Source organism: Cetorhinus maximus, chromosome 20 (genome assembly GCF_964194155.1).
Source record: "Cetorhinus maximus chromosome 20, sCetMax3.hap1.1, whole genome shotgun sequence".
Classification (NCBI taxonomy): domain Eukaryota; kingdom Metazoa; phylum Chordata; class Chondrichthyes; order Lamniformes; family Cetorhinidae; genus Cetorhinus; species Cetorhinus maximus.
The window spans coordinates 87,925,313-87,943,225 of NC_135898.1; the positions used below are offsets into that span (position 1 = coordinate 87,925,313).

At 41.3% G+C, this 17,913-nt stretch overlaps 1 protein-coding gene across 3 annotated transcripts in view; it reads right to left on the reverse strand.

Moving 5' to 3' along the window:
* The window catches only part of LOC144694556 (metal transporter CNNM4-like), a 98,639-nt gene that overhangs the window by 14,541 nt on the left and 66,185 nt on the right, over positions 1–17,913 (reverse strand). For 2 of the 3 annotated variants that reach the window (XM_078565123.1, XM_078565122.1), the window contains exons 6-7: positions 9,081–9,244; positions 5,585–5,750 (exon numbers count right to left, since the gene is read on the reverse strand). In XM_078565123.1, coding sequence (XP_078421249.1) covers positions 5,585–5,750; positions 9,081–9,244 — 330 coding nt within the window. The remainder of the gene's footprint in view (positions 1–5,584; positions 5,751–9,080; positions 9,245–17,913) is intronic. The other variant, XR_013579773.1, reaches the window with a different exon arrangement.

Consider the following 17,913-nt stretch of genomic DNA (forward strand, 5'->3'; position numbering starts at 1 on the left):
CAAAGGCAGACAGATGCAGGCACCGCAAGACATCGCCCACATCACCCTTAAGTATTTGCACGAAGATCCTCCTAGATTTTTTCCATGTAACAGTTCAGCATGATTCATCTGTCCACCTGCAGTCACTGATATTGGCAGACAGGAGCTCACAACCTCAATGATGTTTGTCAATGTACCTTTTTTATTTGTGTCAGAAGTTTTTTTTAATTATCTGGTAATTCAAACAGTGCCAGGGCAATTTTTTTTTTAAACTGCATGTCCAATTTGAATTATTCAGCAATTCATCTTGAAGTTCAACTTCAAATTAAGAGGAGTACACTGTAGCATCAACTTTTCACCTTTAATGAGTAAACGTCTCTTTTGTTGGCCTGCGGCATATACACTAAGCAAATGTTTCAGAAAAACAAATCCTTGGCACAGTCTGCTTTAATCTTCTTGGAAGTCCCCATTTATGAAGCTTGCTATTTTATAATTAATTTAGAGCAGAAAAAGGCAATGCCATTGGAGAAATTTATATTCCTCCCACTCCTTCCCTGACTCTCCCCCCTCAAAAAAACATTTTCCCATTCCAAAATAAAAACATTTTGTGGTATTCAGTCCTTCAGATCATTTTGAAAAAGCTGCAGCACTTCAAAGTCATATTAAGTAACATCAAGTTCTGCCTAAATTGAGATGTGTCCTTTGATGCCTGTGCTGAATTACCACAGCCTCCCATCCAATCTTTTTACTTAATGTGAACATTAGAACAATATTGTTGCTAGCTGTACTGCTTAAAGCTTAACTCTTTAAAAGAAAAAGTGCCAGCTTTTATATACTGCCAGTTCATGTCACCATGGAATGTTCCTGCCATCATTGGTACCTCCCTTTCCATTCAGACTTTATGTAACACTATTCTCAAAGCGTAATAAGCATGAACATGGGAAACACTGATAAAACAGTGCAAACCGAGATTAGTACTGATGAATGAAAGCAAAAGCATATCATAACTAGACTGCCAGCAGTTCCACCATGTGTAGCCACCACTACACAGAAACTGGCCACTAAAGATCACATCAAACAGAATCAATAGGGGTAGAATTCAAGGATTGGTAAATCTTGGGCTTGTAATTCTCTTTATTTGGGTGTTTGAAAGTTTCACTGCTCATCCAAAAATATTATTCTTTCACTGCTCCTCCACTAATGTTCATTAATATTTCCTTTCTTTCCCACGATCTACATTTTCAAAACGCCTTTCAATTGTAATTCCTTTCTTTGTAGTTCATCCTTTCGCCTTTTGTTTCAAACCCCAAATTTCTGGTATTCATTTGCTTCCCTTACGTCTTCACCAGCTCATTTGAAGCCTGCAGGTACAGCTGGCACCATCCCTATTACAATACCCCGTGTGAAACTTTTTCATGGCCAATCGGCCCATCATGTCTTTGCCGACCCTTTGAAGGAGCAATCCAGTTCTACCCACTCTCCCCCTCTTTCCCCAAAGCCCTGCAACCTTTTTTGTTTTTCAAATATATATCCAATTCCCTTTTGAAAGTTACTACTGCATCCATTTCCATCACTTTTTCAGGCAATACATTCCAGATCACGCCCCCTCTGATTCTTTTGCCAATTTTCTTAAATTGGTGTCCTCTGGTTACTGATCAACTTGCCAATGGAAACAGTTTCTCCTTAGTTACTCTGCCAAAACACGTCATCATTTTGAACACTTATTGTCCCAGAATTTACTGGAGCAGGACAGCATGCAGCATTTTCCCTTCAGCTCGAAAATTATCGCATTGATATTGGCATTTATTGGCTGGAAGTGAGAGACGATAACGCAATCTGGGACCTTGATGAACACGACCAATTGTCTATCTTCTAAGCCAATGAGATTTAAGGACTCAGAAGGAAAGGGGAATGATGGAGAAGGAAATAATGTGAATTAGACTAAAATCAGGCACAGAAAGAAAAATAAAGAGGGAAGGAAAGGTTAGATTAAATGAAAGGAAAAATAAGAAAAAATTAATTTTAAAAATTTCTGACGTCAGTTTCAACTATTCTCTCTCTGGGCTAGAGTGTTTGACTGGCATTGCAAGAACACAGACCTCACCATTATAGGGTCCTTACATTGTTAATTACTCAGCCTGACCTGGGAGGCAAATTTAACTGTAATTAATGATGTGTAGGTGCAGTAATTTTTGAGACTCATGGGAAAGTTGAGGCTGCCATTTTTGCAAGGCTAACGGCTACATTAGGGAGCAGCAGAAATTATCCAGCAATTTGTGGTAATTTGCAACTCTTGGGTATTTCTTCCTTGCCATAATTTGTTGGGCTATTTACACATTCAATAACAGGATACACATTAAACTCAACATTATTTTGCCAGCAAATTCTGGGCCTTTCTCCCTTTTTCTTATTCCCACTCCCATTTTGAAAATGCTTAATTTCCCTTTAGACTTTCTTGAGCTACAGATTATTTCTGACAGGCAGGTGTTTGGAAACGAGCTCCCAGACAACTCACCCCTCCACTCTCCACCAATTATCACTTCTCAAGTCACACCTCCTCTTGTCATCACATTGACTCAGATTGGAAACTTGAACAGGAAAACATAAATGGACTATTGCCCAGTAGTCCACAGTGTTCCAACATGCTGTCATCGTATCAACCTATCCACAATATCCCACCAGAAGTAGGTTGGATAGCAAAGCTTTCAAAGTAAATAAGTTTCTGCCAACCTGCTTAAACCTAGTCCTGAAGTATATATTTAATCAAAAATAGCTACCTTTAAAGATAGATATCCCTATTGTTAGTTCTCATGCATGTATCTAAAATGAATCAATTTAAAGAGTAAAGGCAAAATACTTCAAAAGCTGGAAATTGGAAATAAAAAGAGAAATTGCTGGGAAACACTAAGCAGGTTAGGCTGCATCTGTGGGGAGATAAAGAATTCACATTTCAGGTCAATGACCTTGCACCAGAACTGAAACTTAAGTTAAAGAGCAGGTTGTTTGTCCTTTAACCTCACATATAATTAATGGCTTGGAGGACCTTGTTTTTGCATTGTGTGATTTCAACCGTATTACCAGACTTACAATCACATCACAGAGCAGTAGTTTAGGTGGCTTAAAATATTGACTCTACAGGTGTTCTAGAGTTTAGTCTAGGGATGGGTTAATTCCCTCATTTTCTTTAACAGGCCTATTCTCAATTGAGCCATCATGTTGACACACCAGGTAGAGGTGAGGCAATTTCTCACAAACAGCAATAAAATATTAAGGAGTCAGGGACTCTTCCATGTACTGATGAATGTACAATCAACCAATGCACTGTAATGAGTGGGGAAGAGTGCAGATCATATGGTCCTCTTACCTAGTTATGCAATAGGGAAATGTGTAAGAAATGGAAAGGTAATGATGTTCAGAATGTCTATATACACCATTGGTGCAGCCAATGAGTTGGCCATGGGCAGGACTTAAAGACCTCAAGACTTACAGCCAAACAATTATTTTCCAGCAATGAGTCTATTTAATAAAAAGTCTCCACAAACTGAAGCAAACAGAGCCCATGTGCGTAAAATCAAACCCAGTCACCTACAATCCTTACAATCTCCAGGCGCAATTGACAGGAGAATTACCTAATCACTTTCATTTTGGCTGGAAATAGTGGCGTTGTTAAATTCAGCCAAAAATACTGGCTTGTTACTAAATACAAGCTGCTTCTCCTAAAAATGTATCAAAACTCAAAGTCAAGTAAATTTAGGCAAAAATAGCAATACCAACATGGAAATCAATCATAATTCTTAAGAAATATTTCAAAGTTGGAATGGAATATTAAAAGAATTAGAATAGGGAAACGGTTCATTGTTTTAAATGACAATGTACTTCAAGTAAAGGGGATACGCTTCCCTAAAATGACATAATTCCCATTACATAATGCTTGTGTAATATCAGGATATGTTCATTGAGGTAATTATGTCATATTACAGCATGCAGCATTACAGAGGTAAATTATTAGTTGAGATAAACTTGATGTTTAATAGCTAACTCTCATCATTGTGACACAATAGGAGATTGCAGTTACTAACTAAAACACTATTAAGATCAAAGAATAAGTCAATATACTTAATTCTGAAAACTAGTTGATAAACTAAGCAATACAACTCATTTGTCAAAAACAGCGGCTGGTGCTTACACGGTGTTGAAAACTACTTTCTAAAACAAATCTATTTTGTTTAACACAGATATCAGTCGATCAACAGAATTATCCATTGTGTACGCAGCACTTATTGGGAAATTCCAGGTTCAGTTTGTAATTTATTGCTGTAATTTATTCCAAAAAAGTTTAAACAAAATGTAAGCTGAAAATCAGTTCGTTTATCCAGTTTTGTCAACTAATTTCAAACTAATTAACTAAGAAAATCATTATTACTGACTTCATGTAAATAGGGCCATTGAATTTCTTTAATTTTATTTAATCTGACTTCATTTATGCTCATCTGAAAGAATGAAATGCCATCCTCAACATTAGTCTGGGGCATCATGTCAATAACACTAATAAAAGTGCACAAACATTATAGATTCAAGCAATAGAAAAATTTCCAGTGGCAATTCTCAACAAATGACACAACTGAAGTAATAACTAACCATTCAATAGGTATTTAAAAAAAAACTTTTGAAATCTTTACTGCAACCACCTGAAGTGTGGCAACCTCATCAGTTGTGCAAAACAAAAATATGAAATAATTGTAGAATTCCCGTAACACAGTGTCACTCAATCACATAGCTTGTCACAAGACAATAAATTTTAGTGAACAGATTAAAGAGTAATCCATTGGTGGATAGAGTACATCTTTACAAACACCTCAACTTCCAAAAGTTGGCATCATAGTTAAAATGGAATCACTATCTGTCCACTAATAGTTATAATGAACAGTCCCGTATGTTTTATGCTGCAGTGGAGAGAGGGGAATCTTAAGCAGATTAAGTTAGCTGTTGGTGCCTTCCCATTCTACAACAGAAAACTCTCGGCAACTGTTTATTACCGTGTTAGTAATGGCTATAAACACAATGTGCAGAAATAGTTTAAAAAAAACATGCAGTTAGATAAAGTTAGAAATGGCAAAACATAAACTAATGACATAAATAAAAAAAATACACAACCTTTCTAGTGAATTGCAATGCAGCATTCCAAGGGATTTTTGCAATCAGCATTCTTTACAGTCAAATACTGTTCATCAGCCTTTAATGCTTCACGTGAGGCCGTAGACATTGTAAACATACACAAGAAGAGTCAGTGCAGGGTTTAAGGTACAGTGGACAATAAAGAGGGTAAACAACCAAGGTTGCATGGTCATGGATATGAAGTTTAAAGGTTCATATCAAATATCGTAGCAACAGCAGCCATAAATTCAGGTGCAAATAAACAAGCTTGCTTCAGTTAATGCAGAGTGTTAGCTGATCTCAAATCTCCACTTTTCCTTTATAAATTAAAACAGGCCAGAACGCTTGGCACTGAAGTCTGTTAATGCACTGACACATCCAAGCTAGATGCACTTTTAAGGACTCAGGGCATCCAAGTAAACTATACTGAATTCTCATCAAGGAGACTTACGAATCACACGGTTCTTCCCATTGAACAAGTTAGTGGTTTCGGTGGATATGCTAGTGGTTGGGTCTTTACTTGTTGATTCTGTTATCGCCATATCAGGTTCAGGGGTCTGGGGGGAATTCTCCATTTGGGTTGCTGCTACTGCATTTGTATACTGCATCCTCGTGATCTGAGCAAAAAAAAAAAAATGCAACTTTATAACACTAAAATGCTGGAGATGTGAAATAAAGACAAATGCTGGAGCAACTCAACAGATCTGGCAACATCTGTGGGGAGAGAAACAGAGTTAATGTCCCAAGTCCAATATGACTCTCTTTCGGAACTGATAAGGTGGTGATGGGTATTGAAATGGTGATGGGTATTGAAATGATGGCTATTGAAAAAGGGTGTTGGAGTGGCGGGTGGAACAAGAGAGAAGGAATAGGTTAGAGGACGGGAGAGATTAAATGGCAGAAGTGTCATGGAACACTAGGCAAAGGGATTGGTAATGACATAAAGAATTGATCCAGAGTAGATGTTAATAACAGAATAAAAGTCAGCACTGTCTGAAAGCAAAAACATGAGAATAATATACAGACTGGCACCTGGGGATAAAAAATTCAAAAAAGGAGAGAGTTCATGGTCTGAAGTTGTTGAACTCAATGTTGAGTCCAGAAGGCTGGCAAGTGCCTAATCGGAAGATGAGGTACTGTTCCTGCAGCTTGCGTTGGGTTTCACTGGAACATCGTAGCAGGCCGAGGACAGAAACGTGAGCACGAGAGCAAGATGGTGAATTGAAAAGGGCAAGCGACCAGAAGGTCAGGATCTTGCTTACGGACTGGTGTTCCGCAAAGCAATCATCCAGTCTGTGTTTGGTCTCCTCAATGCAGAGGAGACCACATTGTAAGCAGCAAATACAGCAGACCAAATTAAAAGTATATGTAAATTGTCGATTCACTTGGAAGGACATTATAACACACCTGGCAGAGGCAGGTTCACTGAGAAGTGTGCCGAAGGCAGGAATAAAAAACTGAACAATGTTCACACTAATGAGTAAAATATCATTTATTTTTGTCTTAAAATCTGAACGAGGGTAAATTACTCCCTGTCCCAGATTTATTTCACTTGATCGTCTCCTGTCGCAAAGTATTGACTTATGTTGGGGTACAGACCAACACATAGCCAGCCTCCGGAAAGTCATCCAATGGCTACTCTACACTTGTGAGCCTGGTAGACAAACTACTTAACATTGTATGTAGAATGGGCAAGGGACGTCAGAGCTGAACCAGACAATCTTGCCCTCATCTGAAGTCTATATACATGCACATTGTAGAAGATGTTAGCAGCCAACCATCAGGAATACTGGACCCTTTATGTCCCAGACATAACTGTCTTTCTCATTTTCCACTGATTCATTAATCATCATTCTAAAGCAAGCCATTGAGTTTTTGGTTGAAAGCTGACCTTCCTCAAAAACACCAAACAATCCTAGATCAGGGCATAAAGGCAAAATACTGGGGATGCTGGAAATCTGAAACAAAAACAAAAATGCTGGAAAAACTCAGCAGATCTGACAGCATCTGTGGAGAGAAAGACAGAGTTAACGTTTTGAGTCCGTATGACTCAGGAGAAGAGTCATACGGACTCGAAACGTTAACTGCGTCTTTCTCTCCACAGATGCTGTCAGATCTGCTGAGTTAATCCCAGGTCAGGTCAGGTGAGTTGCAGCATTGTGTTTAACCATAATAGCAGAACAATAACAGTACGCCAGACCAGTGTTGTCCAATGGGATTTCGATGATTGCCAAACTTGGGGCAATCAGGTCCCTACATTCATCACATCATACAAAGTATATGCAAAATTAATTAAACAAGTGCACAATCTTCTGACAACAGCTTTGGGGTTTTTAACCATCAGCAATAAGGCCGATACACTCACTGCCAGCGCCAAAGAACAACTTCAAAAGCGTTTTACAATCCAACTGTTGCACAAAGTAAGCCTGCTGTATACACCCTCACAGGTGGTGACAATCTGTTAACTGATGTGTTCTGTTTCTGACAGCATGATTCAGTTTATTCTAAAGAAACAAATTGCTTTAAGGGTAAACTGTCTCTATTTTATCAGAATTCATATATCAGGAGATTCAGGGAGGGAAAAGAATCGACAAATCTCTACGCATTATTGCTCTAATTCTCGCATTGCTTATGCTCTGCCATTTCCAGGCACAGCATCCAGACATTTAATAGATTGGCTCATGGCTAACCTCCTGTAATCTCTCCTTTTACACCAATAACACCCGATTCTTTTCAATCGCTCATTTCAAGCCATTGATTGAGAAGAAGCCTGAATACTTTGCTTGCTGCTACACTGCCCCAGCTTGTCAAAATTGCACATTTCAACCCTCATTGGCAGCCATGCAGTGCAGTCCATCTCTCACCTCAACGGATTTGCGAAAACTGCTACCAGCTAAACACAACCAAGTTCTTCAGTCAGCATCCCCAATGTCACTAGACAAAGATGCAGTCTGATCAATAAGTGACCCTTGACTAATAGCAACGTGGTTGACTCTGCCTTGCTCAATTAGGGTCGGATGACAAATACCAGTCTAGCAAGTGACGCCCATAGCCCCCGCTGCAACTTTAACAAACTCAGTACTGTGTGACTCTAAATATGAACAGCATCAATTTGGTACATGACTGCGGCCAAGTTGCCACATGTGGTGCATTGCGATAATACTGGACAACACTGGTCTGGACTGGCTTGGTGAAGAAGTATTTGGCAAAACTCGAAAACCAGAGGTGAGACAGGAGTAATGTGTGTGCCTGTAACACTAATTTCATACACAAATGATGCAATGATGGGATTTCAAATTTACTTAATTCCAAGGTTTTTGAATGAGAAAATGACAACAAACAGTTTCGCAAAAAATAATGGGATATAAGTTTGCCTAGGCAGTTACTGCATTACGCAAGACAAGTGACACTAAATTGGCAGCCCTTTCCACACTATTAATCATTTTCATTGACTTATACCTCAATCTCCCTTTAAGGTCCCATGTTAAAATACATGCAAACTATTTGAGAAATCCCAGGTGGCTAAAATGTCCACAGTTAAGGCTATTTGTAGTAGTGCACAGATTGGTAGCTGACTTAGGTCACATAGTCAGACAGTAGTGCTGACACTACCATCTACACATAATGGAGTTCCATCCTTAGGTGTAGATTGGCCTGTTGTTATTTTTTTCAGCTTTTTCTGTTTTTGCTACTGAAGAAATACTAATAGGCCTTACTTCAAAACTTTTCTGTAAAAGGCCTGAGTGCTAAAGAATTTGATGGGTACATTATGATTTAGATTTGCAGCTTGTCTCAAGTTAATTATTCCATTAATGGGAATGCAGTGGCCAGAGGTTGCTATGGCTAACACAGTTGTGGCAATGCACAGTTCTGTTACTATGCATCCACACAGTGAAATAGCTGAAACAACATGCTTAGAGGGTTGTAACACAGAAGGAAGTTTTTACCTTCACAAACTGGATATCAGTTAGTAGCCGTACAGAGTAGTCTGGAACGTAGCTATAATTACTAAAGTTTTGTTGATGGGTGCCACCCACAAATTCAATCCGTTCTGATCGATTTGCTAGATCCGACCATTGTATTCCATTGTTGTGAGATGGTGATCTGGTGTCTGGGAACATAAAAATTGAAGACAAATAAAATGACACCCTCTAGTTGTTATCTTGCAAAATAATTTTATATAAAAGCTAGTCACAAAAATGTTACAAGAGATTGCCAAGGTTCAGTGAAAGCAAAGTATCTAATTGACCTCGACAAATCTTGCTATCAGCAGGAACAGCTGCTGATCTAAAGTGCTACAATGATCATTACACTTCAGAAATGGTTCCAAGACTGGTACGATATGGTTGCCATCGTAAGCTCTATTTCAACAATAAAAAAGTCTAAGCAGACTGTAACTAGTTATCATATTTTTTTCAAGTAGCTGAAATCTCATTATGAAAGTTTGCTTGCGCTGCTAACAGCACCACCTATAGGCCAGTAACATTTATAATTTCTCTTGACCAGAACCTTTTAAAGGTCAAATTTTCCCGTGATCTCTGCCTGGCCAACCCATTCCTCAGTCTCAAAATACAGGAAATAGTGCAGTAACCCAAAATGTCAGAACCACAACAATTCCAAGCTGGGGTAGTAGCTTAGACGAGGTGAATGGCAAAGTCTCTGACCCTTAATAATAATTCCAAGCTGGGGTAGTAATTTAGATGAGGTGAATGGTAAAGTCTCTGACCCTTCCACCTCATTTTCCTCATAGCTGGTCAGCAGGGTGCCCAGCAACTTTTCAATTAGAGAATCAGGGGGAGATGGCGGTGTAGTGATAATGTCACCAGAATAGCAATCCAGAGGCCCTGGCTAATATGCTCTGGAGACATGGGTTCAAGTCCCACTATGGCAGCTGGTGGAATTTAAATTCAATCAATAAATCTGGAACATAAAGCTAGTATCAGTAACGGTGACCATGACAACTATCATCGATTGTGGTAAAAACCTGACTGGTTCACTGTTGCCCTTTAGGGGAGGAAATCTGCCATCCTTATCCGTTCTGGTCTACATGTGACCCCAGCAATGTGGTTGACTCTTAACTGCCCTCTGAAATGGCCTAGCAAGGCACTCAGTTCAAGTGCAATTAGGGTTTGGCAACAAACGCTGACCTTAAGCGTTGCCCACATCCCATGAAAGAATAAAGAAAAAAAATCTGAAAAGCGAAGTCAGAACCCAGCAAAAACCAAACAGCTTCTGTACAGGGCATCAGGCCTATATAGGGGGGCCTCCCAGCTACTAATTTTAGATAGCCTGAAGGCTTCAATCATAGTGTCATTGCTGCTGCAGGCTTCTCAGTTCTGCAAAATACAACAGGCATTCTTGCCCTGCTTACTGGCACTAAGCTGTGAAAGGAGTCAGGCTTGCAAATCCAGAGATTCAGACCTGGATCACATCACACATCTAGCTAGCACCCAAGTGTAAAGCCCATAGGAAAATCATTCCCTAAATTTCCAACTGGTCATCAGCAAATGTTAAATTTCTACCATCAAAGTGCAATTGGAAAAAGCTAAGATTAATACATTAAGGCCCAAAGATTTTGCCTTTACTGCACTTCATTTTCTCTTGGCTTTCAAGGCATTCATTCAGTAAATCTGCCATATAATGTGCCCAGTATTATGCCTTTGCTTCTTTATAAACCACATGAAAAGTAATCCAAGTTGGCTGCCAATGCTAAAACAAAACGTTATGAAATCGCCACAGTTGTGAAACTAGTCAGTGAAAGGCTGAAATGGCTCAACAGGTTTGAACTTAGCCCTTTTCTTTCTGGCATCAATGTTCACATCCATGGAATACAGTCATTTCCCTCCAACGGTGCTGAAGGACCCTTGTGTATGAATGCTGTGCCAGCTTGTGGACAAAGTCTAATTCAAAAGAGTACAATGTTGGCTGCTGCAGATATCAGAAAGGTCCCATCACGCTAGTTATGTAACATAAGGGTCTGGCACATACATAGTGGGACCGAGTATAGTACCACCCACACAGTGATGCAAGAAGGCATATGACCCAGAACTATGGTCAGTGTGGTGTTGAGCAGAGACGCGTGAAGACCTAGACATGGAGGTTACACCTTGCCTGTACCCTTTACTGTGTACATAGTTACAAGTAATTAATTAGGACTTGCTGTTAACCTACTGAAGGCTACGAAGACTTCCTTAAGAGACACCGGTCTGTAACCAACACCCTCCCAACAAGTTAAATTGGACTCTGGCCCGCTTATGCACCCCACTTCTCTTCCCCTATGGAACGGTTTGCCTAAACTCCTGAGCCTCTCTACTTCCCTCTCCTCCTTTAAAAGTTCAATTAAAAGCTACACATTGGAATCCACTTTTTGGTCACACCTCCTCCTTTGGTTTAGGTTAACCTTTCCTTATGTCTTTGTGATGTGCCCTGGGATATTTTCCTACGTTAAAGGCACTAAAGCCATTACCACTGTTGCTATTCTATGATTGGCATTAAAGGTGGATTGTTCAGGGTAGTCTAGGAGTGGTTTACTCTACATTATGTCGAAAGCTGCACTTGATGCCGGCTTAGACTATAAATAGTAGATAAATACACTGCAGTCCTGTACCAATACCGTTCACCTAAACGACACAACTACAGATACACACACTGATAATTGCTAACTACCTCTCAAGCATCCTTTTCTGCTATTAGAATCTCGTTTCTTTTAGAAATAATTTGTTTGGGTGGCCAATGGTGGTAGTTCTCCAAATTTTCTGTAATCGTTATTTAAATATACAGACAATTTGAGGTGATGGTGTAATGGTATTGTCGCTGGACTTGTAATCCAGAGAACCAGGGTAATGCCCTGGGTCCAAATCCCGCCAGGGCAGATAGTGAAATTTGAAATCAATAAAAATTTGGAATTGAAAGTCTAAAGATGACCGTGAAACCACTGTCGATTATTGTAAAAAACCCATATGGTTCACTAACGTCCTTTAGGGAAGGAAATCTGCCGTCCTTACCTCATGTGACTCCAACCCACAGCAATGTAGTTGGCTCTTTAATGATGAAATGGCCTAGCATCAAACCGCTACAAAGTCTCAAAAAAGGAATGAAAAGGCATCGACCTAGGCACTGGAAATGACAATGGCAAACTCAGCCCAGTCAACTTTGCAAAGGTTAAAAAACATGAGCCAAGTCCTGGGGGCTAGTACCAAAATTGGGAGAGCTGTTTCACAGGCTAGTCAAGCAACAGCCTGACATTATCATTCTCAAAGAATCATAACTTACAGATAATGTTCCAGACACCCACCGGCAGAGGTGATAGCACAGTGGTATAAAGTCAGATGGGAGTTGCTCTGGAAGTCCTCAACATCGACTCCGGACCCCATGAAGTCTCATGGCATCAGGTCAAACTTGAGCAAGGAAACCACCTGCCGATTACCATGCACCACTCTCCCTCAGCTGATGAATCAGTGCTCCTCCATGTTGAGCACCACTTGGAGGAAGCACTGAGGGTGTACTCTGGGTGGGGGACTTCAAGAGTGGCTTGGTAGCACCACTACTGGCCGAGTACTAAAGGACATAGCTGCTAGGCCAGGTCAGCGGCAGGTGGTGAGGGAACCAACATACTTGACCTCATCCTCACCAACCTGCCTGCCGCAGATGCATCTGTTCATGACAGTATCGGTTGGAGTGACCACCAGACAATTGTTGCGGAGACGAAGTCCTGTCTTCACATTGAGGATACCCTCCATCGTGTTGTGTGGCACTACCACTGCGTTAAATGGGATAGATTTCGAACAAATCTAGCAACCCAAGACTGGGCATCCATGAGGCGCTGTGGGCCATCAGCAGCAGTAGAATTGTACTCGAACACAACCTGTAACCTCATGGCCCAGCATATCCCCCACTCTACCATTACCATCAAGCCAGGGGATCAACCCTGGTTCAATGAAGAGTGCAGGAGGGCATGCCAAAAGCAGCACCAGGCATACCTAAAAATGAGATGTCAACCTGGTGAAGCTATAACACAGGACTACTTGTGTGTCAAACAGCATAAACAGAAAGTGATAGACAAACATCCCGATCCTCCTTGCTAGGGGAGCCCAGCACATCAGTGCAAAAGATAAGGCTGAAGCATTTGCTACAATCTTCAGCCAGAAGTGCCGACTGGATAATCCATCTTGGCCTCCTCCAGAGGTCCCCAGCGTCACAAGTGCCAGTCTTCAGCCAATTCAATTCACTCCGCGTGATATCAAGAATTGGCTGAAGGCACTGGATACTACAAAGGCCATGGGGCCTGACAACATTTTGGCAATAGTGCTGAAGACTTGTTCTCCAGAACTTGTCGCGCCCTTAGCCAAGCTGTTCCATTACAGCTACAACACTGGCCCCTACCCGGCTATGTGGAAAATTGCCCAGGTATGTCCTGTACACAAAAAGCAGGACTAATCCAACAGGGCCACTTACTGCCCCATCAGTCTACTCTCAATCATCAGCGAAGGAGTCATCATCAGTGCTATCAAGTGGCACCTGCTTAGCAATAACCTGCTCACTGACGCCCAGTTTGGGTTTCGCCAGGGCAACTCAGCTCTTGACCTCATTACAGCCTTGGTTCAAACATGGACAAATGGGCTGAACACCTGAGGTGAGGTGAGACTGACTGCCCTTGACATCAAGGCCGCATTTGATCGATTGTAGCATCAAGGAGCCCTAGCAAAACTGGAGTCAATGGGAATCAGGGGGAGAACTCGCCACTGGTTGAAGTCATACCTAGCACAAAGGAAAATGGTTGTGGTTGTTGGAGGTCAGTCATCTCAGCTCCAGGACATCACTGCAGGAGTTCCTGAGGGTAGTGCCCTTGGCCAAACCATCTTCAGTTGCTTCATCAATGACCTTCCTTCCATCATAAGGTCAGAAGTGGGGATGTTCGCTGATTATTGCACAATGTTCAGCACCATTCGTGACTCCTCAGATTCTGAAGCAGTCCATATCCAAATGCGGCAAGACCTGGGCAATATCCAGTCTTGGGATGACAAGTGGCAAGTAACATTTGTCCCTTCCTAACAGCACTCCGGGTGTACCTACACCACATGGACTGCAGCGGTGCTGTTAGGAAGGAAGTTCCAGGATCTTGAACTAGCAACAGTGAAGGAATGGCAATATATTTCCAAGTCAGGGTGGTGGTGACTTGGAGGGGAACTTCCAGGTGGTGGTGTTCCCATCTATCTGCTGCCCTTGTCCTTCTGGATGGTAGTGGTCATGGTTTTGGAAGGTGCTATCTAAGGAGCCTTGGTGAATTCCTGCAGTGCATCTTGTAGGTGGTACACACTGCTGCTCCTTGAGTGTTGTTGGAGCTGCACTCATCTAGGCAAGTGGAGAGCATTCCATCATACTCCTGACTTGTGCCTTGTAGATGGTGGACAGGCTTTGGGGAGTCAGGAGGTGAGTTACTCGTCACAGGATTCCTAGCCTCTGACCTGCTGTTGTAGCCACAGTATTTGTATGGCTAGTCCAGTCCAGTTTCTGGTCAATGGTAACTCTCAGGATGTTGATAGTGGGAAATTCAGTGATGGTAATGCCATTGAATGTCAAGAGGCGATGGTTAGGTTCTCTCTTGTTGGAGATAGTCATTGCCTGGCACTTCTACGGCACAAATGTTACTTGCCACTTGTCAGCCCAAGTCTGGATATTGTCCAGGTCTTACCACATTTGGACATGGACTGTTTTAGTATCTGAGGAGTCATGAATGGTGCTGAACATTGTGCAATCATGAGCGAACATCCCCACTTCTGGCCTTATGATGGAAGGAAGGTCATTGATGAAGCAGCTGAAGACGGTTTGGCCGAGGACTCTACCCTGAGGAACTCCTGCAGTGACGTCCTGGAGCTGAGATGACTGACCTCCAATAACCACAACAATTTTCCTTTGTGCTAGGTTTGACTGCAACCAGTGGAGAGTTTTCTTCCTGATTCCCATTGACTCTAGTTTTGCTAGCGCTCCTTGATGTCACACGACCAAATGCAGTCTTGATGTCAAGGGCAATCGCTCTCACCTCGGGTGTTCAGCTCTTTTGTCTATGTTGAACCAAGGCTGTATTGAGGTCAGGAGCTAAGTGGCCAAGGCAGAACCCAAACTGGGTGTCAGTGAGCGGGTTATTGCTAAGCAAGTGCTGCTTGACAGCATTGTTGATAACCCCTTTCATTACTTCATTTATGATCGAAAGTAGACTGATGGGGCAGTAATTGACCAGGTTGGATTTGTCCTGTTTTTTTGTGTACAGGATACACCTGGGCAATTTTCTACATAGCCAGGTAGGAGCCAGTGTTGTAGCTGTACTGGAGCTGCTTGGCTAGGGGCGCGGCAAGCTTAACTGTTGCTCAATCAAATGAATGTGCAACAGTAATACGAAACCAAAATATTGCTGATGCTGGAAATCTGAAATAAAAACAAAACGCTGGAAATACTCAGGAGGTCTGGCAGCATCTGTGTAGAGAGAAACAGAATTAACCTTTCGAGTTGAATACAACTCTTCTACAGAAATGTGTAACAGTATCAGGCCAACAGATGATTACTTAAAGAAAGTAACAGAAACATTGACCTAAAGAGAGCCAAGTCTTGATTAATTTATTTAAACAAGAAAGCAAAGAGAGAGATAGACCATGCACACACAAAGACTTGGCCTGAGGCTCTGGAATACTGGTGTACAAATGCTTAATCCATTAGTATGAAATTTCATCCCTGTTATTTTAAAATAAATAAGTCAACTCCTGTATTAAGATAAACCTTTATATTAGCACAGATTTTTTTCCATAGAAATATATTAAGTATTGATATGCCAGTATTTCATGGTGCAATTTTTCAGGTGCAGTTATTCAAGACAAAAGACAGCAGTACAGGGGACTTAAAGAGATGAGGCCACTTTGAAGAGATCTGACCCAAAAATTGCTGGGGCCCAGTATACATCCAGCGAAGCAAAACCCCCAAACTCTCTCAGTTGAGATCTGATTCCCTGTCCCAAATCCCAAGAATGGGGTTATCTGCATTGTTAGGGCAGCAGCTGCTATCCACAAGGACTCTTCAGCACCAGTGACCATAGCCTGACCCTGTCATCCCTTTCAACGTGCAGCAGAGCTCCCCTGAAATGCAAACAAAGTCTTTGGCCCTCATCAGGCTCTCTCCAAATAGAGAAGGTCCTCTCCAGAGTCTATTACAGATGTTGAGACTTCAGAAGTCCCCGCAAAGGAACTCACATCATGTCTTGATTTATCGCCTTGATGTGAGGGGTACAGACAGAGGATTTGGCCCCTTGGCCAAAGTTTGAGGGCCCAGCCTAAATAAGGTGGCATCCTAGAGGAGCAAAGATCCAGCCCATATGGGACTTGCAGTCCCTCCAGCCACAGGAATTTCAGGGGAAAAGTGTATACATTCATGAAAGTTAATCAAAGCCAACAGACCAAAGATCTGGGGTGAATGCATGAAAAGTAGAAAAGGGAAAATATGCAAAATTATCAGATGGAAAGAGGCAAAAATTATTAAAGATGAACTATAGAAAAATTGGAACGAGACAGTGAAGGTGTATGGAGTGGGAATCTGGTGAAGTTGAGTGTAGATAAATGTGATTTGTGTGTACGTTCTTGAATATATCTAGGAAGAATACAAGTATGCAATGAAGCCACAGTAAATTACCTGGGGACCCAGCGGTAGATTTGCATCTGCTAAATGCAAAGGTTTGAGACACAGAAAAAGGCAGTTCCCAAAAACAAAGTAGAAAGGAAGGAAACGTTTAAAGGTCACACAAAGACAAAAATTAGTAATCACAGTTCATGCAAGTTAAATACTCATTAAAATATAATATAAACCATATTCATCCTAACAAACCTACTCCATTAAATGTCTATGATGCAAAGATTTAAGAGATATCTTATTCTGATATAGTTGTTCATTGATTTAAAAATAACATTTATTCTAGGCTAAGACTTTGAATAGATTAGTTGAAGGTATATTCTCATCTTTTTTTTGGGTTTGCTCAGGGTATGCATCATCCCTGGTGACAGACAGGTGAGCGACCTGTTCCCAGGCCTTGAAAGGAATGTGGAAGCGTGGCCTATGGTGATTCTCTCCGATTTCCCTGCTCTTCATCCAGGACCAGAGTAGCAGTGTGAAGAATTGAAGAATCCTGGCTTCCATTCACCAGCTCCATACAATATGTAAAGAACTTATTTTTCATTTTTCCTGGACTGTGGCTTTAAAAACTAACATGGCTGCAGTTGAAAGACATGTTCGCTGGAACAGGATGAAGAATATCTACAATGTTGCTATCCTGGAACATAGAGTGCCATAAGAGGACAGGGTGGTGCCGGAAAGGAGTTCTGGACTAGGGGCAACAGCCTAATGACAGGGTTTTGTGTGGTAACAGTGCAGGCAGAGAGATCCTAGCCTGCAAAGGGAACACACCAAAAACCTCTCTCTCCTCTGTAAGATTCCAGTAAATCTGCAAGGCTGGCTAGCTGGCTTTTTTTTCGTATCTCTGTAACCTGCTCTCTCTGAAAAAAACCCTGTCAAGAGGAAAAAGGGAAAATCACCAGTAGAGACATTGAAAAGCAAGTTTTCAACCAGTGAACTACAGACTGAAAATGCCGGAAGACCATTTTGTGTCATTAACAACAAACTGCAAGGAATTTGGAAGACATCAATCAAAATCAACCCATCTAATCCCGTAGTCCAGATTGGTGCTACTGAACTGTTTTATCTCACCCTTAAAATCCATGTTTTGTATGTCGTGTATGTACGTAT